The sequence below is a fragment of the Pezoporus flaviventris genome, unplaced genomic scaffold, assembly GCF_033815535.1.
Source record: "Pezoporus flaviventris isolate CSIRO_AGI_PZ_B2104156 unplaced genomic scaffold, CSIRO_AGI_Pfla_v1 ptg000036l, whole genome shotgun sequence".
Lineage (NCBI taxonomy): Eukaryota > Metazoa > Chordata > Aves > Psittaciformes > Psittacidae > Pezoporus > Pezoporus flaviventris.
Window position 1 is genome coordinate 19,038,407 of NW_026892584.1, and position 18,721 is coordinate 19,057,127.

At 37.3% G+C, this 18,721-nt stretch overlaps 1 protein-coding gene across 2 annotated transcripts in view; it reads left to right on the forward strand.

Moving 5' to 3' along the window:
- Positions 1–5,452: 5,452 nt before the first annotated feature.
- Positions 5,453–18,721, forward strand: part of DPH6 (diphthamine biosynthesis 6) — a 210,476-nt gene continuing 197,207 nt past the window's right edge. The window contains exons 1-3 of one of the 2 annotated variants that reach the window (XM_061463436.1): positions 5,453–5,703; positions 9,595–9,689; positions 12,099–12,292. In XM_061463436.1, coding sequence (XP_061319420.1) covers positions 5,456–5,703; positions 9,595–9,689; positions 12,099–12,292 — 537 coding nt within the window. In that variant the 5' untranslated portion in view covers positions 5,453–5,455. The remainder of the gene's footprint in view (positions 5,704–9,594; positions 9,690–12,098; positions 12,293–18,721) is intronic. The other variant, XM_061463435.1, reaches the window with a different exon arrangement.

The following is an 18,721-nucleotide window of genomic DNA, read 5'->3' on the forward strand; positions in this document are numbered from 1 at the left end:
TTGCAGGCTCTATTACCTATTAATTGACCATGACAGGAATTATATGTCCAAAGTCAAGGGGTAGAGTGAATAGCATATGTCAGGGTCAACATAGAAAATCTCCAAAATTTCCATCTTCAGAGTCTTCATTGGCAGTTAATATAGCTTCACAGGAAGCATGCCATGTTAGATAATAGGGACTTGGTTTTGAATCTTTTATATGTCCTTCTTTACCACAAACTCACCCCTGATCTACATTTGTTTCAATGTAACACTAGAATAGTTCTCACATTTGTTTTGTATTTAAAACTTATGTAAATTTTAAAATCAAAACGTTTGTTTCAAAAAATCCATTTTTTTTTCTCTTTGAAAGTCAGGAAAACCCAAAACCAAAATCAAAACCAGGAGGATACAGAAGTTCTTTAACCCCTAAATACAACATCCATGCTCAACTTTTCCATTGCAATCAATGGAAATTGCAATCAATTTCCAGTGCAATCAATTCTACTCTACATTTCAATGTGGCATAGAAACTCCTTTGGTACTACAGGCTTTTCTGCTGGTCTGGTGGTGCTCACATATATCTTTTTCCCCTTGAAAGTACTGAAGGACTTCAAATGAAGAAAAATACATTACAATCCCATGGATTAAGCTGAAGAGAAAAATGTTAAATGAAAGAATTTGCCAATCATACATGACAGTTTCCTTTGGAGGTAATTGATGTTAGTGGTTTTACAAATAAAAATTTCAAGCACTGAAAATAGAGCTAGTAGAGTAAAAAATTTGTTCAGCTTGCACTAGTGACTACTGGAAATGGAAAAAGAATGGACATTTTGACAGAGATGTAACCTTATAAGGTTAATTTTGGACTTTTGACTCATTGAAGATTGGTACATTAATGAAAATTAAGTTCATCAAAAGGTTAGAAAAACTTGACTTTTAGTCAAGAACATATATAATGCTATCTTAGGCAAAATTTTGTTTCTGTTGCTGTAGTTAATAAACACAGGTTTGAGAGTCTTCTTCAATGCTATATAGAGGACAAAGCAAAGTTGCTGGATTTCACAGTTCTGCAGCAACAAGTCTAATCACCTATGAAAATGGAAAACCTTGTCTTATCTGAACTAGAAACTATAGGATGAGCTGCATATATATTTAGTAGGGTTTATATGGAACACTTAAAAGCAAGAAGCCCATTGGCCTAGTAAGTCGTCCTTCACATACAGCACTGATCACCGGAGACATATCTGGGAGTGGCTAGAGATGGACCTGAAGTCACTGTATGCCTATTTCTATTTAAAAAGAGGTGAACAGCATGACAAGGTGTTCATGCTAATCTTAGTAGGCTCTTATATCTTGGGCATAGTGCACTGTTAGCAAGGTTTCACAGCAGAGTGATGCTTCTTGTATCTGGTGAGCTTAAAATGTACACAGGATGACCTTGAATCCTTCCACACCCGGATGGAGAGATATGCCTCCTGAGAAATTCCTTTCATTCAGATTTCAGTACTATGTCAATACATCTCAATGCTTCCAAACCAGAAGTTTTTTCCAAAAATTTAGTTCCAGTATATCTCACGGAAGAGTTGACAATATCCTGTTTACTGTGAAGTAAAAGAAAATTCAGGGAAGTTGTAAATGACAGGCAGCTAAAGGAACTCTGCAGCCAGCTTCTTATTTAAAAAGACCAAAACATCCTCCTGTAGAATCTAAAATCATTTTTCTGTATTACATAAAGAGCTCTGGGTATTAAAGTAGCAGAAATTCTGCCACCTGTTAGACAAGGGAAACACCTCTGACAGCAGGAGAGTCAGAGCAGAATGCCCTAGTGAGGGGCAATTGTGGCACATTGCCAGCTAAACCCGTAGAAACCGCAACATTCCTGTTCGGACTTGGCAAAGTCTGGACTAAGCAAAGCAGGAGACGATCTTTAAACTCTGTTTCAAACTGGAAATATTCTTCTAATGTTATATTTGATTTATATATGCAGCAGTCGTTACTTACTGGTGGTTATAATAGGAAATCTTTTAATTAAGAACGTCATTAGTTCACCTTTAACTGCCAATCACTGGATAATTGGCCCTTTTCTAACAGGCACTGCAGCTCAGGTATGCTAACGTGATTGTTTCTCAGAATAACTTACTGAAAGTAAGTTATTTTTGGAACTCATTTATAAGAGAACTTAATTAACTATTCCAGATCGTTAGGGATACTGCATTGCATTTTTTTAATCCTCTGACAGGTTCCTCCAGTTATATTAATTCATTATAATTATTTTCAACTTTCTAGGCAGAAAAGGGTGAGAAAGAAGCACTGAGACATTGCTGGCTTTCTGTACAAACTAGCCAGTACTTCCCCAAGAAGAAAGGCAGCTTTGGTGAATTGTATTGTTTCAGCTGCTGCAGCAGCATAGCAGAATGTCTTGAGGCAATCAGCTCGAGAAATGGTGTAGTCTTTTGTCCAGTGTCATATAGCAAAACCTTTTAAGAGCAGTGATACTACACCAGAGCTATTTCATCAGGTGAGTGAGAGAGAACAGATTTTCTCACTGAATATATTCCAAATAATTTGAAAAGGGTATCTTTTTGGGTAAAATACAGATTTGTTTTGAAACCCCACTCTACTAATTCAATTTTGACATATTTCACAAATTTTGGGAGCCAAATCCCACTTTTTTTTTATTTGTGCAAAAAACTACTGATGTCTTCATCAAATGGAAGCAAGAATTCCAGTCTCAGCAGCGAATGAAGCAGACTTTGGTCCTGCAGTGTCATATGTAACTTCTACTTCAAACGAGTCTGACTTGTAAGTGGAAATTTGTTTTTCAAAAGCTGTAAAACTGAACGCAACAGAACCATCTGCTGAAAACACAGCAACACTGTATCAAAAGAGATTAATAATAATAGATCCTTGAAAAAATAGGGGAGTTCAGAATTACTCTCTTTTCCAGATCTTGTAATAATGCTACTTAGAAGAGCACTTTACAAGTCTTTGAATATTTTTTTATAAAGCTGTGTGATTAAAGCTACTGATTTTATGGCCTCTCCATTTTCCAAAACAGCAGAATAACTTATGTACCTGATTTTTGGACTTCCCACATATCATTGCTAATTATTTTAAAAGACCATCTTTTAAGTATTCACAACTACTAGATGAATTATTCTTTCTTGTGATAATAAAAAATAATTTCATCTAAATCCAGAAAAGATAGAGGTGATGTCCCATCCCCCCCCCCCCTTTTTTTTTGCAACAAATCAAATACCTTTCTTTTGCCTTTTTTACAGTTCCTCAGAGGTGTGGTTATTTTCTACTAATTCGTGTACTATGTGGTACTGTTTAATTCAATCTAGTACTCTGCTAAAATCTCTGAGTACACTGAATTTACAGTTTGAATTCAGAACAGGCCTCCATCACCTTTCTGAGCCAAAAAAGGTGCCCCAACCGCCTACTAAAATCCCTGCTACTAAAATCAGAATTTCACATCTAAGTAACCCTTTTTGAGATCATCTAAGATGCTCTGAAGAGCAGAAAAAGCTAAGAATTATGTATTATGTCATCATCACTAAACTAGAAGGAAATCCAACTGTCTTGCAAGTAATTCCAATGCAAGTCAAATATTTTACCTCATAACTGCTGGACTATGATGGCCAAAGCATGAACTGAGGATTTATATTTTAAACCACGCGTTCTTTGTAATTATTCCTATGCAGAAAAAATCCATGTTGTGTTTACTACCTCTTCACAACTACTTGATTGTCACTTCTTAGCTTTTCCGAAGTGTATTTAGGAAGGCATCGCCTTTGTATCTGCCCATAATTATCCACACCTATTTTACAATTTCCAGTGACCTACTGTACAGGTCCAGTGCAGACTCAAATAATCTTCCAAAAAAAAAAAAAAAATTGTTTTCCAAACTTTCATGCATAAAAAAAATCGTATATATTTCTCTCAATAGGCATTTATTTTGACACATTTAATGCTATGAATAAATGTTTTTTCTTAGAATATTTTCTTCTGTATTTTCTTTCATCTTTTCTCCTTTTCATTTTCAGGGAACCTCAGACCCAACAATTTGTGTTCAAGAAACTTGTTTTTCAGAGGCTTGACAAATCCCAGCTGGTACAGGTTGTTATATGGCATTGTATAATATCATGTTACAGGGGACTGATAAGTCAACACTTGCAATGAATAAAGCATACCCTTCATCCCAGCCCTGAGGAACAAAGCCTTTTTTGTTAGCTGCACCGTTTGCTACAACTAAATTCAATGGGAACCACGAATCAGCATTCTTAGTCACAGCCAATTTATAGGTTGGATGATCGACACCAGTGGTGGCACTGGAGGTGAAGACACTGAGTAGGGCAGCATGGAGGCTCACCCTGAGGCACTGCGCTTGTCCCCGCTGACCCTACACATCAGGCTCCAGCGAGGGTAAGAACCAGCAGCACACCGGTTTTCTTGTACTTGTTTGGGACCGTGTTTTGGAAACACGGTTTTCCTGTTTGGAAAGTGATGGGCGCTCTGACTTCTGCTCAAAACACTACCATGACACCCCTAGAAACAGCTTTATCTGGTGGCATATAGTCTCATGATACAGTTTCACTGGCAGAACAAACCCACAGGGTTCTTCTGCAACATGAGAGAAATTGTGTCTGTATTCAGAGACTGGGCACCTGGGCAAGTTTTTCAGCGTTCAGCCTACTCCACAGTGCTGTCTGTTGTACGCGTAACAGCAAGAATGCTCAGAAAGCTGGCCCAATACAGCGATCACATAACAAAACCAGATTTTTGGTCTGCCCAAGTGTGCAAGTGGATGCTTAGTGCTCGCAGGTAAACAGCGAGACAGCCAGGTCTGCTCTCTCCTTCCTCCCTGCTCGGCTCCCGCTCCAGCCTCTCGACACGGACAGTGGAGGTACACTGCAGCGGCTGGGGAGGGGTCCATCAGTTCCCAGGAGGGCCGAGGGCAGGGGCTAAAGAAGTGCCCACACCAGGCTCCACGCTATTCCGACCGGCCCATAGCGATTTCTGAAGACCCGCAGCCCTTCCTCCACTCACAGCGGGCTCTCCCCGGTCTACCCCCACCGGGCCGCGGTGAAGCCGGGCTGCGACAACACCCCACGGTCCCGCCAGCCCGAAGGAAAAGGAACGAGCCGGCCACCTTACTCAGTCGGCTCCATTCCTCACACAAATCAAAGCAATCGTTTAGAACAGGTCCGTTGCTGGTCGCAGCAAGCAAAAAAAGAAAAAGGCGGGCAGGGAGACACAGCATGAACTTCGAGCCAGCCCGCTCCCGTGCCTGCTTCGGGCCGCAGCCCCAGCAACGCGCGACCAGCCCGGGCCCTCCTAGTACAGTCGCCCTGCCCTCCATAGACGTCTTCCACGCTGCCTCCGCGGTTGTGCCCCCACCCTGCTTTTATTGGCGCTGTGTCTGGCCTTCGCCGCCTCAGCTGGCTCATAGGGCCACTGTAACGGCTGCATGCCTCCTTCGGCACTGAGAGGTAGTGGCAGGCTGTGCCTCCCGGTTGCTCAGGCAGTCGCTGGCCTGCCCCGGGAGAAGGACCTATTGAGTGGAGGCGGCCAGCGGCAGCAACAGAGGAGCCGGCGGAGTGCTCGGCCCGGGACGACAGGGTTCCCTCGCCGCCTTCCTCAACTCTCACGCACCTCCCTAGTAGCGTTACCGCCCCCGAGGCCCCTGAGCAGCATGAGAGTAGTGGCTTTAATCAGGTAACGGACTGAGAGAGCTCCCGTGTGGGTGAGCGAGGGGCGTTTCGCAGGCGGAGGCTGCGGCGGCAAAAGGCGCGGGGGGAGGCTGAGAGCCCTCCCCTGTGGGGAGCCGCCCAGGGGTCGCGCTGCACCCAACGCCAGCAGGGACACTTCTCCTCTCTGGGCATCCCGCCTGTGCGCTTCCTGCCGTCGCCCGTTGCTGCGCGGGGTCGCGGAGCTCTGGCGGTGCCTCGCTCTGAGCTGGCTGCCCGCGGTGCCTGCTGCCTGAGGGTTGGCTGCGTGTGAGTGCCGAGGGGACGCGTCCTGGGGACGCGTCCTCTGCTTGCGCGCACGGTGACGCTGCCGCAGGTTCTCCTCTGCTGTTCCCCATGTGCCCGGGACACTCAGGAGCAACTAGGCCCTGTTCAGACAAACAAACACCACGCAGAATTATTGATCCCTGTTATCCCGATTTCCGAGCTTTCCCGTGTGTAGCGCAGGGAAACTGGGCTGTGGGCCGGTTTATAAGCGAAATCTCTTGAACTCTTACCGATAAGATTTTTCTAGTGTGTCTTTTGTTTTAGCTCCTTGTTGAGGTTGGACATAGTCCTATCTGTGAGGGGCTGCTGTATTTGTTCCTCTCCAACCCCCCCACTTTTTGTCAGTTTCTGCAGTTTTTCTACTGTGGATGTTTGTTTATTTGTTGTTTTTTTTTTTTAGACAGAGGGCAACACTAGGACAGGTGTGTTCTTTTCTTCTGAAATAATATTTTAAACTCCAACAAGCTAGGAAACTTGTAAATGTAAAAAGGATTATGTGGACATGAGCAGCATGTTTTCAGTTTTGGGTTCAGTAACTATCTGCTGAAGTCTTACCATTTAATGTATTAAATTCTGTCAGGCAGTGTCTAACATGAAACCCTGTTGAAATGGGGATTTGGCCGCAACAATTGCAAATCATTCCAAACAACATCCAAACAGGAAAAAACGCAACAAATGTTATCTCTGTTTTTTAAGATTTGCTTAAATGAGGAGTAAGAAAATCGGATTTGGTGCTTTTTCTTGTTTTATAGATACGATTTTTTGCCATGCAGATTTATTGTAATATTCTTTAAGCAGAGGAATGTGTTAAAAGGCAGGATGAAATAAAATCCTACAAACAGGTTTCTAACACGATTGCTATTTTAATGGGCAATTTTACAAGGATGGATTTAGTTTCAGTAGTAGTTTTAAGAAGTTTTAAAGAGACATAAAAGTGTCTGAAATCTTTGTAACAGAGCTAGCCTTAAAGATCAGAGGGGAAAAAAAGTAGTTGAAAAGTGCTCCTTACTTTTGGAAAGGTTAGGATTATAGAAAAAAGCTACCTTGTTTCTTTTTCTTCTAAAATGTTGTCCACACTTAAAGTTGATTGTCTTGCCTTAAGGTGGTATTTATGAGGTAAGCCCTGTATTGTGTTTTGTGCTGAATCACAGCCATTATAAAGCCAGTCTTCAACCTGAAATATCATGTTTTTCAACTCTTTAATTCTTCTAGAATTTTCTTAACTGTAAATGGTTACACTTGTCAATAGAAAGGACTGTTGCTCAGAAGTCTTTTTTAGACCCGTATCTTTATGTTTACCGTACTTTTTTTTTCTTCTGGTATTTTGTTTATATGTCTACCTATTAACATGCAACATTGTCAAGACTAACCTTGACTGTGGCTAGAGTTTATACAGTTTTCTACAAAAAATGCTTTGTTGATTTTTTTTTTCTGTGATGAGAATTAAGACACGTCCCCAAGCTACCTCAGTACCTGTTTCGTCTCCTTAGAGCGTTTTCTCTCTTCTATTTTTTTTGTTTTGTTTTGTTACAATCTATTAGATAACAGCCAAAGAGGGGCTGTGCCGAGTCCACCTTCCTTCCACAGCATGGGCTGTCTGGCTTCCATTTGTCTTAGCCATCATGTGTTTTACAGTGAAGTTAGGAGGCCTTGTAGGCAGGCACCATTTTAGTTTGTTTCTTGGTATGTTCAGTTTTTAGGGCCATGGTAACACTAACACAGAAAATAAATAACAGTACAGTAGCATGTGATCCAGTGAGCAATTTAAATGGAGTAATTGGTGGTCAGTGTGGGAAATTTGAATATAGCCTCATCTTAACAGGTCTTTATTAATCTTTTCAAGTAAATAAAACAAAGAGATTTATTCTAGTGTCCTTTTAGTTTTTTATTTTAAAATAATATTGAAATGCTGCAAACAGCATAGGCATTTATTACTATCATACAGTTATTTGTCTGAAGTTGTGTTTGGAGTTGAAACCGGAACTAGTGGGAAGCTTTTATTTTTCAAATGAAGTCATTCAGAAAGAAAAGAGCCTTTGTCTCATGATTCTGTTAAGCCTGAAATTTCATATTATGAAGTGAGTAGGTTTTCAAGCTGTCAAGCACAGTATCCAGAATTAATGAACATCTGACTTTTTTTTCTATTATTACTTTTTGTTCATATATAGGTTAGAAGAAAGTTGTAGGTATGCATGAGGATGAAGTCAGCTAGGGATGGAACCTTGAATTAGAAGTCTTGTCATATTTATATTTACTTTTATAGCACTGAAACATAAGCAACTACTTTATGAAAATCTGTTAGGTATGAAAGGATACCATATTATTTATACTGTTTTTACTTTTGGTTTGAGTTATACAGCAAATTAAGGTCAGCATACAGAATTTTAGCATGAATAAAAGCAGAAATTGAGGTGAATAGCTATATGGTTACATTCCTGTACCATGCTTTGAAGCTCTTGCCTAGTGGGCCAGATAAAAGTGGGAACTTTACATTGGAAATACTGAAGAAGTTTGTTAGTAATAGTGTGGTTTCAAGAAAACCAATGGTCTAATGTAGCATGATTGATTATACTATCTGTTCTCCTTTCCATGTCTCAGTGACTCTAAGGCTGCATGCATTTCTATAGACATGGTCTAGATCTTTGTTCTAGTGCCAGCCCGTGCCTTGGGTTTTGTACCCAAGTTTTTAAACTGTGCAGAATCTCCACCTTCAGTTGTCGTTTGAAGGCTGTGAGGCTGAATGTGGATTTTGTAAGCAATGTGTATTCTAGAGCACTCTTGGTTTTATTGTTGGACTGTGACATTTGATAGTGATTAAGATTCATGAAATATACTGTATTTCAGTCACACCAGGAGAGCAGGATTCTTTCCTCACTGATAGTGGAAAGGTTCTAGTAGATCTTGCATGAATGTCAAAATTAGTTATGTTTTCTGTGTTACAGTATTATCTTTTGGCCTCAGAAAAGAATATCGTTCTGTTTTTCTATTTTTTTTTTAATCAGCAGTAGTTGTTTTATTTGCAGTTATATGCAGTAAAAAATCTGCATGTTCAATGCAGTGTCAATTGAACTTACTGCCTGTAATAATTACAGCTTTTGAAAATGGGAAGTACATTTAAAATGTCAAAACTTAAACAAGGTATCTATCCCAGGAAGGATAAATGTAATTCCTAACATGAAAGTTTTCATTTAAAAAGATTGCTAATGCTGGCAACTCTCTGGAGCAGATATTGTTATTTCTTAATCCAAGTTATCTAGTAATGAGTACAAAGTCATTCATCTTTGGAGTAGAAGATAGTCCTTGTTGTGAACGGATTCCAGTGTATGTGACTGTTCTTCATGGAACCTCTCAGTTCCAAAATTACGCAGATTAGTAATGAGATACTGAACTGGATGTGTGTTTTATGGATACTCTGTGTAGGAACTATATACTAAATATATTCAGTAAATATATGGTAAAGTCATCCTTTTCCTAATGGTTTGCAACTTTTCATTTTTTTTTTCCCTAAACTTTGTAACCAGCTCTGATGTTTAATTTTCAAGCCAAAGCTTTATCTGTACTTCTAATTGCTACTATCTTCCTTTTCCTACAGTGGTGGGAAAGACAGCTGTTATAATATGATGCAGTGTGCTGCTGCTGGGCATCAGATTGTTGCTCTGGCCAATTTAAGACCTGCTGAAAACACAGGTATGAAGCCACATTTCTTACAGAAGATTTTACTTTTTTATATATATTAGAAACAATGGAGGCAGAGCTGTGCCTGAATTAAGTGTGGTGTTTTGTTGTTTGTTTTTTTTTCTGATGTGATGGTATATAGTTTTGCATATTAAAGGGCAATCTAGAAATCTTAAAACAGGTATCAAAAATAAAATGCTGTGGAAATGTGTTGAACTTTTTTTTCCTCCAGGGTGGGAGGAAAAATGCAAGAAAATGAAGATCAGCAAAGAAAGGCTTGCACAATTTGAAAAGGGGAGAATACTGTTCCTGGTGCTAGACAAAGGGATTGTGTGAATTCAGTAGCACACATAGTAAAAGGTGGTAGAGGATGTCATCAAACAAAACAAAAACTATTTCTACAAATGCTTTAAAATGGCGTAAACCATTCCAGTTGCCCAAAACAGGCTGTTTTGATGTTGCTTATGCATTTTAGCCTTATGTTTCTTCCTCTGTTATTCTAACCAGCATTTGTGGATTGCGTAGAGGAACTGATCTGGGTTGGATTGGACCTTGATGTGCTTTTTCCTGTGTTTTCCCTTCCATTTAGTTTGGTCCAGTTTTCTGATAGCACTTCACAGGCTGTACCTAGACTTCTTTCTATGAAAGAGAATGGGTGGAAAAAAAAAGGAAGTCTATCAGTGGGGAGGTGGGAAGGTGAGCTGAGTACTTCTGTGTTTGACTAGAGCATAAATTGAACTTGAAGTGAGACTTGAAAAGGAAGTGAGTTGTTTCCTGGTTGCTAGGGGTGAACGTTAATGTGTGTTAACATAGGTTAACTGTTTAACATATGTTAAACAATTAAGTACAGTACCTAGTAACTGTATAGTTATGTATATGACCATATATAACTTCCTGCCACATAGACACACGTATGTATGTTAGGAAGATACACAGAAAGTGAAAAAAAAGGGAACTAATGTCATAAATGAGTCATGGGTGGAACTGGCAAATGCTAGGGACTACAAGAACAATTTATTTTCTGGGTAGCTAAGACATAGTCATTTCTAATCATGTTGAAATATGTTATCTTTAAACTAATACATCCACATCAGAAATGTAGAATATTGTCATTAAAATAAAATGCTTCTTTTAAGTATGTAGTTGGAAATTTTTTGGAAAGTTAATTGAGGTGCTTCAGGCAATAGCGGATTCTATGCCATTCATTTTATTTTATCTTGTACCACTGTTGCCTGGAGAGTCTCAGTTAATAAAGAAACTGTATTTTGAACTGAGTATCATTTTAAAGACCTCGTCATATTTATGTTGAAAACTACTGAGTTTTGTTTTAAATCAACTCTTTTGGTTTACTTTTGTTAGCTGTGATTATGGGTTTGGATTTGCCTTTTTTGAGCAAAAGCGTATCTGTTGTATGGCTCCAAATGTGACATGACCTAATTGTTGCTTCAAGAATTAGTTATCTTGATTAATGCTGCAGACCATTTTCTTTGCAAAATGTGCGACATAGGTATACAGGACAGATGCTTGATGTGTCTGTGTAAGTTAAGAGAAGTTCCAGTATTACAAATTAGCATTAAAATAGTGAATAGTGGTGATTTCACTAATAATAATGTATTGCATTAGCAATATGTTTGAAAAATTATTTGAAATATTTTATATGCAAACAGTTTATCATATCGTTGGAGATTTAATTCTATTCTGTGATGTCTGCATTTTAGCTTTTTTTTTTCTTATCTGCTAGCTACAAACTGCGTGTAAGAAAATCCAGTTAAATTTTTCTCCTGGTTAAGAAAATAATGGCAAACAGTTGATTTAATTTCAAGTTTAATTTTTAAAAGGAGTGAAGGTAGAAAGGACCTGGATATTATGACAGATTTCCTTTTCTTTTTGTGTATTAAGCACTGTCAAAACATTATAGCATTTTACTTCTATTCTACTTAAGCAGAAATAATTTCTTCTTGAAGACCAGATAAACAGTAAAGTTATTGTAAATTTTGACAACCTATTGTTTATTCTCAGTTTTGCAGTGCATTCCAACTTTCTTGCTCTAAGTATGTTGAAATGCATCTGGGTTTGTGCTCTGAGCTGCGTTCCTGTTAAAATTACCATATAAATAGGAGCAGGATTGGACCATTCTGAGATTTTTGGATGAAACAGGGATGAATACTAAAGACGAAATAGACACCACAATTTCCAAATAGATAACGTATTTGTGACGTATGTCTTCTTGTCCATACATCTGTTGGGTGGAGAATTTTTTTTTTATTTTCTTTTCCATGTTTATGAAGGTATTGTAACCAAATATCTGTTTGTGAACTGGAAAATAAGAACATTTAAGTTTTCTCAGTGCTTTGTAGTATTGTGATTATCTGTAATTGCTGAAATATTGGACACAGTATGATTGCTTCTTAACTGTTGCAGGGCAGACTGATGAATTGGACAGCTATATGTACCAAACAGTAGGACACCATGCCATTGACTTGTATGCTGATGCGTTAGATTTGCCACTCTATCGTGGTTTCATAAAGGGTACCAGTATAAATACTGGAAGAGTGTATACCGCATGTCAGGAAGATGAAGTTGAAGACCTTTACCACCTCATGAAACTTGTTAAGGTATGCTGAATGAAGAGGGTTAAATAACTGGGGACTATTATATTACTTACTCATTTATGAACTTAAATAAATTACCCACTTAGGTATTTAAGGAAAGCTTTAAGAAAAAAATGGAACACTTTCACAAGTTTTATTTATTTGTTCTTTGCAGATAGAAAGTGTAACTTAATTTATATTCCCCAACATAAATCAGACATACTAATCCCCGTTTCAAACCAAAATTTTGTTCCTATTTGATAAAAACACCAGGAGCAAGTGCTCAGTATACGCTTAAAAAAAACAAAACAACATTGTGAAAATTGTAAGTAAAATGTTTATGTAGTTCCATACTTGAAAGAATGCATTGCTTGCTTACTGGAATGAGAAATGTTTTGGATTTTGTACATTTATTGATCTATGCAAAGTAACATCTAGACATTTCCATTTATGTATACTTAAGCTCTGTAAACCAGAATCTGTTATTTTTAAGTTGCAGATCATTTGCAAAGTATTACAGAATATTTTAAAATGGTAGTTTTGATTCTGGTAGTCTTTTAACTTTGTTCTACTGTATCACATAATAGCAATAACATACATCAATCCTTTTATAGCTATAAAACCAGTTAAAGGGAGGTAATGGGCCTCTTTGAAATTTATGCTCTGTTCTTTTCCAAAGTGTTTCTTGTGGTTCTTTATTTTCCACCAGAATTAAATCAGATCTCATTGAAATAAATAGAAAACCTCGGATTGACTCCAGAGGTTTTACACAAAGTTTAAGTGAACATGCTATGTCTGTTCCAGGTAAGTGTGTTGATGTCTGCAGTGCACAGTACTAAAACAATACAGTGTTCTGAAAAACTTATTAATTGCTATTAAAAAAAAAGTAAATCCATGTGTAATTTTATTGATCAAACTGGTAGACTGCTTTCTGAAACTTCAGCTGAGGTTATTTTTAGTCTTCTATTCAGGTATTAAACATTTTCTCACCCCCTTTCCTCCACTGAAATGAGAATTGAGATTCATGAACCTAAAAGCTTCAGGCTTGTTCTTTGTTCAGTTGTTTGTGAACTGAGTGCAGAGTGCTTTCTGAACCATGATGGAGTCAAATGTTACATCTTGTAAACATTTTTGACAGGGAAATCACGTTTCTCTAAATAAAATTAAGATTATACACCTGTGGCAGAGTATGAGACTATGAAGTAGAAGAATAGTGCATGTAGGCTATGTGGCCTCAAGCTGTGTCAGGGGAGGTTTAGACTGGGTATTAGTGAGAAATTCTTCACTGAAAGGGTTGTCAAGCACTGGAACAGGCTTCCCAGGGAAGTGGTTGTGTTGCAGTCCCTGGAGATATTGAAAAGATGTGGGGAGGTGGCACTTAGGGACATTGTTTAGTGGTGGTGGCAGTGTTAGGTTAAAGGTTGGACTCAATCTTCTGGGTCTTTTCCAACCTAAATGATTCTGTGATTCTATGATTGTACTTTAGAGTACTTTACAGAGGTTTTAAATGGAATGTGCATATCCTGCAATACAAAAATTGAAAGAAATATGGTATAGCAGTTTTAAATTATCTTTGAACTATGGTAATATTAGAGATTAGAAGGAGCGGTATATGCTGTCTCTTAAAGCTGCATACTAACAGCTTTCTGCCACTGGGTGAGATAATAAATGACTGATCAATTTAATTAAAAATGGGCAGATTAGTGGCAATTAAGATGATACTTCCTTTTCGATTCTTTCTGTCTTTGGAGAAATGGATGCCTGACATAAATTAATCCTAATGCTAAATCTTGACAAATTCTGCTTTGGAAGTTTGTACATGATAATTACAACTATAGTCGAAAGAGATGTTATCGAGTTGTCTGGAACTAAATAACTGCTTCTTTCTTGTATAGCAATAATAATTCGACTGTATGATATTTTAAAGATATAAATATTAACAATATACTGCTTTTATATTAGACTTTGGATAACCATGCCTTTACAGTTAAACCTATCTATGAAATTCTGGTGCAAAAAGTTTCAATAGAAATCTTGCATATTCTGATGCAACATTATCAGTGGTACGTAAAGCACCTGTATTTGTTTTTCTAGTTTTAAAGAAAAGATATGAAAAAATTTCCTTTGTGTATTAACAGTAACTTTGAAAGCTTTCTAATTTTACTTTTTCACATTATTTTATAACTGCAGTTTTGTGGCTTACTAATGGCTGAGGATTTTGTTTTAGGAATTTTTTTCCTCCCAGATGTTAATTGTTTTAAACAGGGAACTCAATTTGCATTCTGTTGAAGAGAGGGGAGGAATTCTGCAGAAGCCTTATTAAAACACATCCTTGAGTGGATTTAATTTCAAAACGCTGTTCAAACTAACGTAGCTCTTTTTTTCCTGTCCAATGGTTTGGGCCCAAGAATACATGAAAGGTGTGTCTAGATCAAAATCACAAAATATGCCTCACTTTGTTTGTAAAGAATGCTTGTATTGCAAGTTCTTCCTTATTAAAAAATTGAAACAAACAGTATTTGAAAAACTAGTACGAAGTCAAAAGTATTTGTTGTTTTTTAAAAGCAATGTTACAAGAACAAGATTTCCAAAAAGTTAAATATTCCTCTGCAGTGCTAGAAAACCCAGGCAACAGACCTCTTGTAGTCTGTGGGACTCAGAAAGTGGTGTTGACTGCAAGTGACCATAAACCTGCTAATTTATTGTCACAAGCCCAGATGATTGATAAATATGAAGGAAATTTATATTTGCCTAATGCCCTGCTTTAAATTCTGTATTCAGTATACATTGTGCAACATATCAGAGTACATGCTTGATGTCTAAATGTATTTTACTATTCAGTCCTCACCTGATAGTGGAATATTTATTTTGGGACATGTAAATCTTGTACTCTATGGAATAATTTAATCTGCTGTCCATGTTACTGAATTAGGCATTGCAAACACCCTGATTTGTCCATGTTTGTTGCTTTGTATATTGGAGATTTTTTTCCAGCAAAGCATGTAAGGACTACTTTCTTAATTGTCTGGATAATCCTTCAGGGTCTTACTAGAAAATGCGTGGAAAGCTGTGTTTATTTCCCTTCAGTGGTTGGAAAGACTGGTGCATGGAGGCGTTTTTATGAAACTTTCCTACAACATGCGTCTTAATATAGGCGTATTTAACTGCTTTTCCCCCTTTTCAATGTAACTATGATCTTGTCCAAAGACATTGATGTTTCATGAAAGCACATACAGAAGTGGTGTTAGGTAGGTTGCATGTTGGATTGTTTTCTGTATGTCATGGAACTATGGCTAAACTTTTGTTAGGGGAGTGATTGTCGCAGCTTCCAGACTATACAGACTAATGCAGGATAATTTATTTCAGTTCTGGTAATTTATTTCAGTGTCAGTAGACAGTTCTGTCCTCTTCCAAGTTTCTTACCTTATCTCCTCTGCTCTGTGAAGACTTTTCCTTTATTTGGTAAGTTTCCATTGCTGGAGTAATTTGTAGAATTCTTGAACTTGGTAAAAATGATGGAATGTTGGTGTGTGTGGAGTTTTTCTGGGTTTTGTTTCCTTTCTGTTTTTTTTTCCTTGTTTTTGTCTTTTTCATTTTTTTGTGTGTGGTGGTATTTTTTTGTGTGTTTTTTTTTTACTTCAGCTACTTTTTAATCTTTTTCAATAATATTTGTAATTAATGTTTTTTAAATTACTATTTAAAATTTGGTTCTAGTTATAGTTTCTTTGGAATATCTCCTTGTACTTGCTATAAAGAATGCAAGCTGATTTTCAGTGCATATTCAGTTTTAACATGTTATTTCTGTGAGGTTTTTTTGTGGTGCACTTCCTGGGTTCTGAACCTGCAAGTTTACAAAACGCCAGAGTATACTTGAATATACTGGGTCTCAGGACTGAAGGGTTATTAATTGTGGTATCATCTATTGATTATCAGCTGAAAAATAAGAAGTGATGTTGGCTATATTGGATGTATGAGACATTTGAATAATCACAGCTTTTGCTTGTGGCACTATTTCATTTTTTCAGTAATGTGGAAGGGGAGAGAAAGAAAATTTATTTTCTAAAATATTCATTCTCACATTGTGGAGTAGTGATCTTGTAACTCAGTTGCATTCTGAAACAGTGATCTTGTAACATAATCGGTCACTAAGAATAAGTAACATTTTTTGTTACAGCAACAAAGAACTTATTAATATAGCGTGACTCCTGTATTTAATAATTATTCTTTAAGGACAGGATCATGATTTTTGAAACGGACCCAGACTTCTGTTTATTGAAGACAGGAAGTATTCCTGTGTGAGAGTTAAAATGACAATAGCTGTGTAATTTTAGATGTTATTTAAGATTTTATCCTGCTTGAGACAAAGTACTTTGGCTGGGAACGTTCAGGTGGAGTAGAGGTAACTTAGGCACTACCATTATTCAGTGAAACTCCCTAACACTTGAAGTTCTTCAGGAAACAGTTCAGGGCTTGAGATGAATGGATGAAATACAAGGTTATTCTGTGCCCTTTGGATAGGGGTTAATTCCCTCACAAAAGGTAAAACTTTCAGTTCCTCGTTATTGCTAGCAGTCTTCCTTTCACCCTTTTCCAGAATTTAGCTGCTGTGGCCAATGGGTAATCTTGATCCTCGCATTCAATCTGATAAAAACTTTGTGTTGCTTTTGTACAGCCCAATGTCTAGAAGCTTCCATCAGGAAAAATACATAAATGTAATGCAGTATTTTACTGCAGGCATTGCTTGACTGTCTTCACTGTTATAAAATGCATTTCAAAGAAACAGGGAAGTATTTAGAAATGGTCATTTGGCTTTTATGTGTCCATTTTAATTAGCTCTTGGTAGTCCCTGTGAATTCAGTGGTAGTATTTATATGATAAAGTATAATAGCATACTCTTAATACTCTTAACTTGTACAAATAATGCTTGCGGATTTCCTTAGGAGTCCTAAAGATCTAAATATTATTAGTTACGGATTTCTGATTGAGTTCAGTAATTGTAGTCTGAGGACATCAGCATGCTGTTCACCAAACTATGTTCACAGTTGAAGAAAATTTGGTATTTTCCCTATTATGATTTGAATTACTTGTAGGCATATAGACAAATCCCTCAAAGGTGTATTTCTCTACATTTTTGAAAAAGATTAAATGGTAGGGAGAGGAATTTGTCTTTTTGCTGAATTTCCAAAATAATCACTCCTCAGGTTTTTTTACCCTATATTTTAAGATTATTGCAAATCAAGAATACTGTGCTTTGTTATTTTGATATATTGAGTTTATCTGTAATTCAGCATTTGAAATGCAAAATTAATATACAGCAAGTGAAATTATAACATTAGTATTAAAAAAAATCCTAAAACCTCTTCAGTGCCCAGTTAGAGGAAACAGTGATAGGTAAAACAATGGTATGTTGGTCGTGTTGGTTAGATGAACATTTGGAGACCATATTTCTTAGCGCATTTCTTTTTGCCCTTAGAGGTGAAAGTTAAATGTGAGCTTTTAGAAATTGTATAGGATGGCCACCTACACTGACAAATAAATAACCCTTCTGCTTCATAAAGGAAGACTGGAAGACTTCTCTTTTTTGTTTTCGTTTTTTTTGTTTGTTTGTTTTTGTTTTTGTTTTTTTTCTTTGAGACAGTGTTTGTTGTAGTTCATAATGTGGCGTCGACTAGGTTCTTCTACTTTTTATAATGAGTACATTTTTATATGTGAGAATTTCGATTTGTCCCTTTCCATTTATCATGTTCAAAATTATTATTTTTTTTCTTTTAATTCTGAAGTCAAGCTCTGTACCTTCCTTCAACTAGGGGATGACCATCTTCATCAGCACTGAGTGGGAATTAAGGGAAAAGGGTAAGAAATGTTTGCATAGTTGGCAGTGCTTTAAGCAGTGTAAAACTAATTCTGTATTTTGTGCCGTTCACAATAAAGGGTCTGCTTAAGGTTTGTTGAGTGGTGGGTTTTGTTGTTGTTGGTTTTTTTTTGGGGGGGGGGTGGTTTTTTTTTGTTGTTGTTGTTTTTGTTTTTTTTTTTTTAGTTTGAATTTTAAAATGGGATGAGATCAAGGAAATTTTTTAATGAACTCCATGTCTCATCTAAACTGTTCGGGAAGGGTCAATTAATTTTTTTTCCATAAGAGGATCTTGAGCAACATCTTTGAGGTAGTTTCTTACTGTGAGAAATTTAGAACTTTATGTAAACAAAAAGCTCACTGTATTTCTCTGTTAGGTGTGTGGAGTTGTTTTCACTTCCTCTCAAGCTTGCGTTAATATCAAAAAGCAGAGACAGGCTGGTGGTGAAAGATGGTAGGCAAGCCTGAGAGCTTGTTCTGGTCAGCTTTAAACCTCTGATTGCCAGGTTTTCCTAATTTCCCATTTCCAGGGCATCTTTAGCGTGACCTTGCCTGCTGAATATGATGTTCTGGTTTGCAGGATTCTCACATGCATTTGGAAA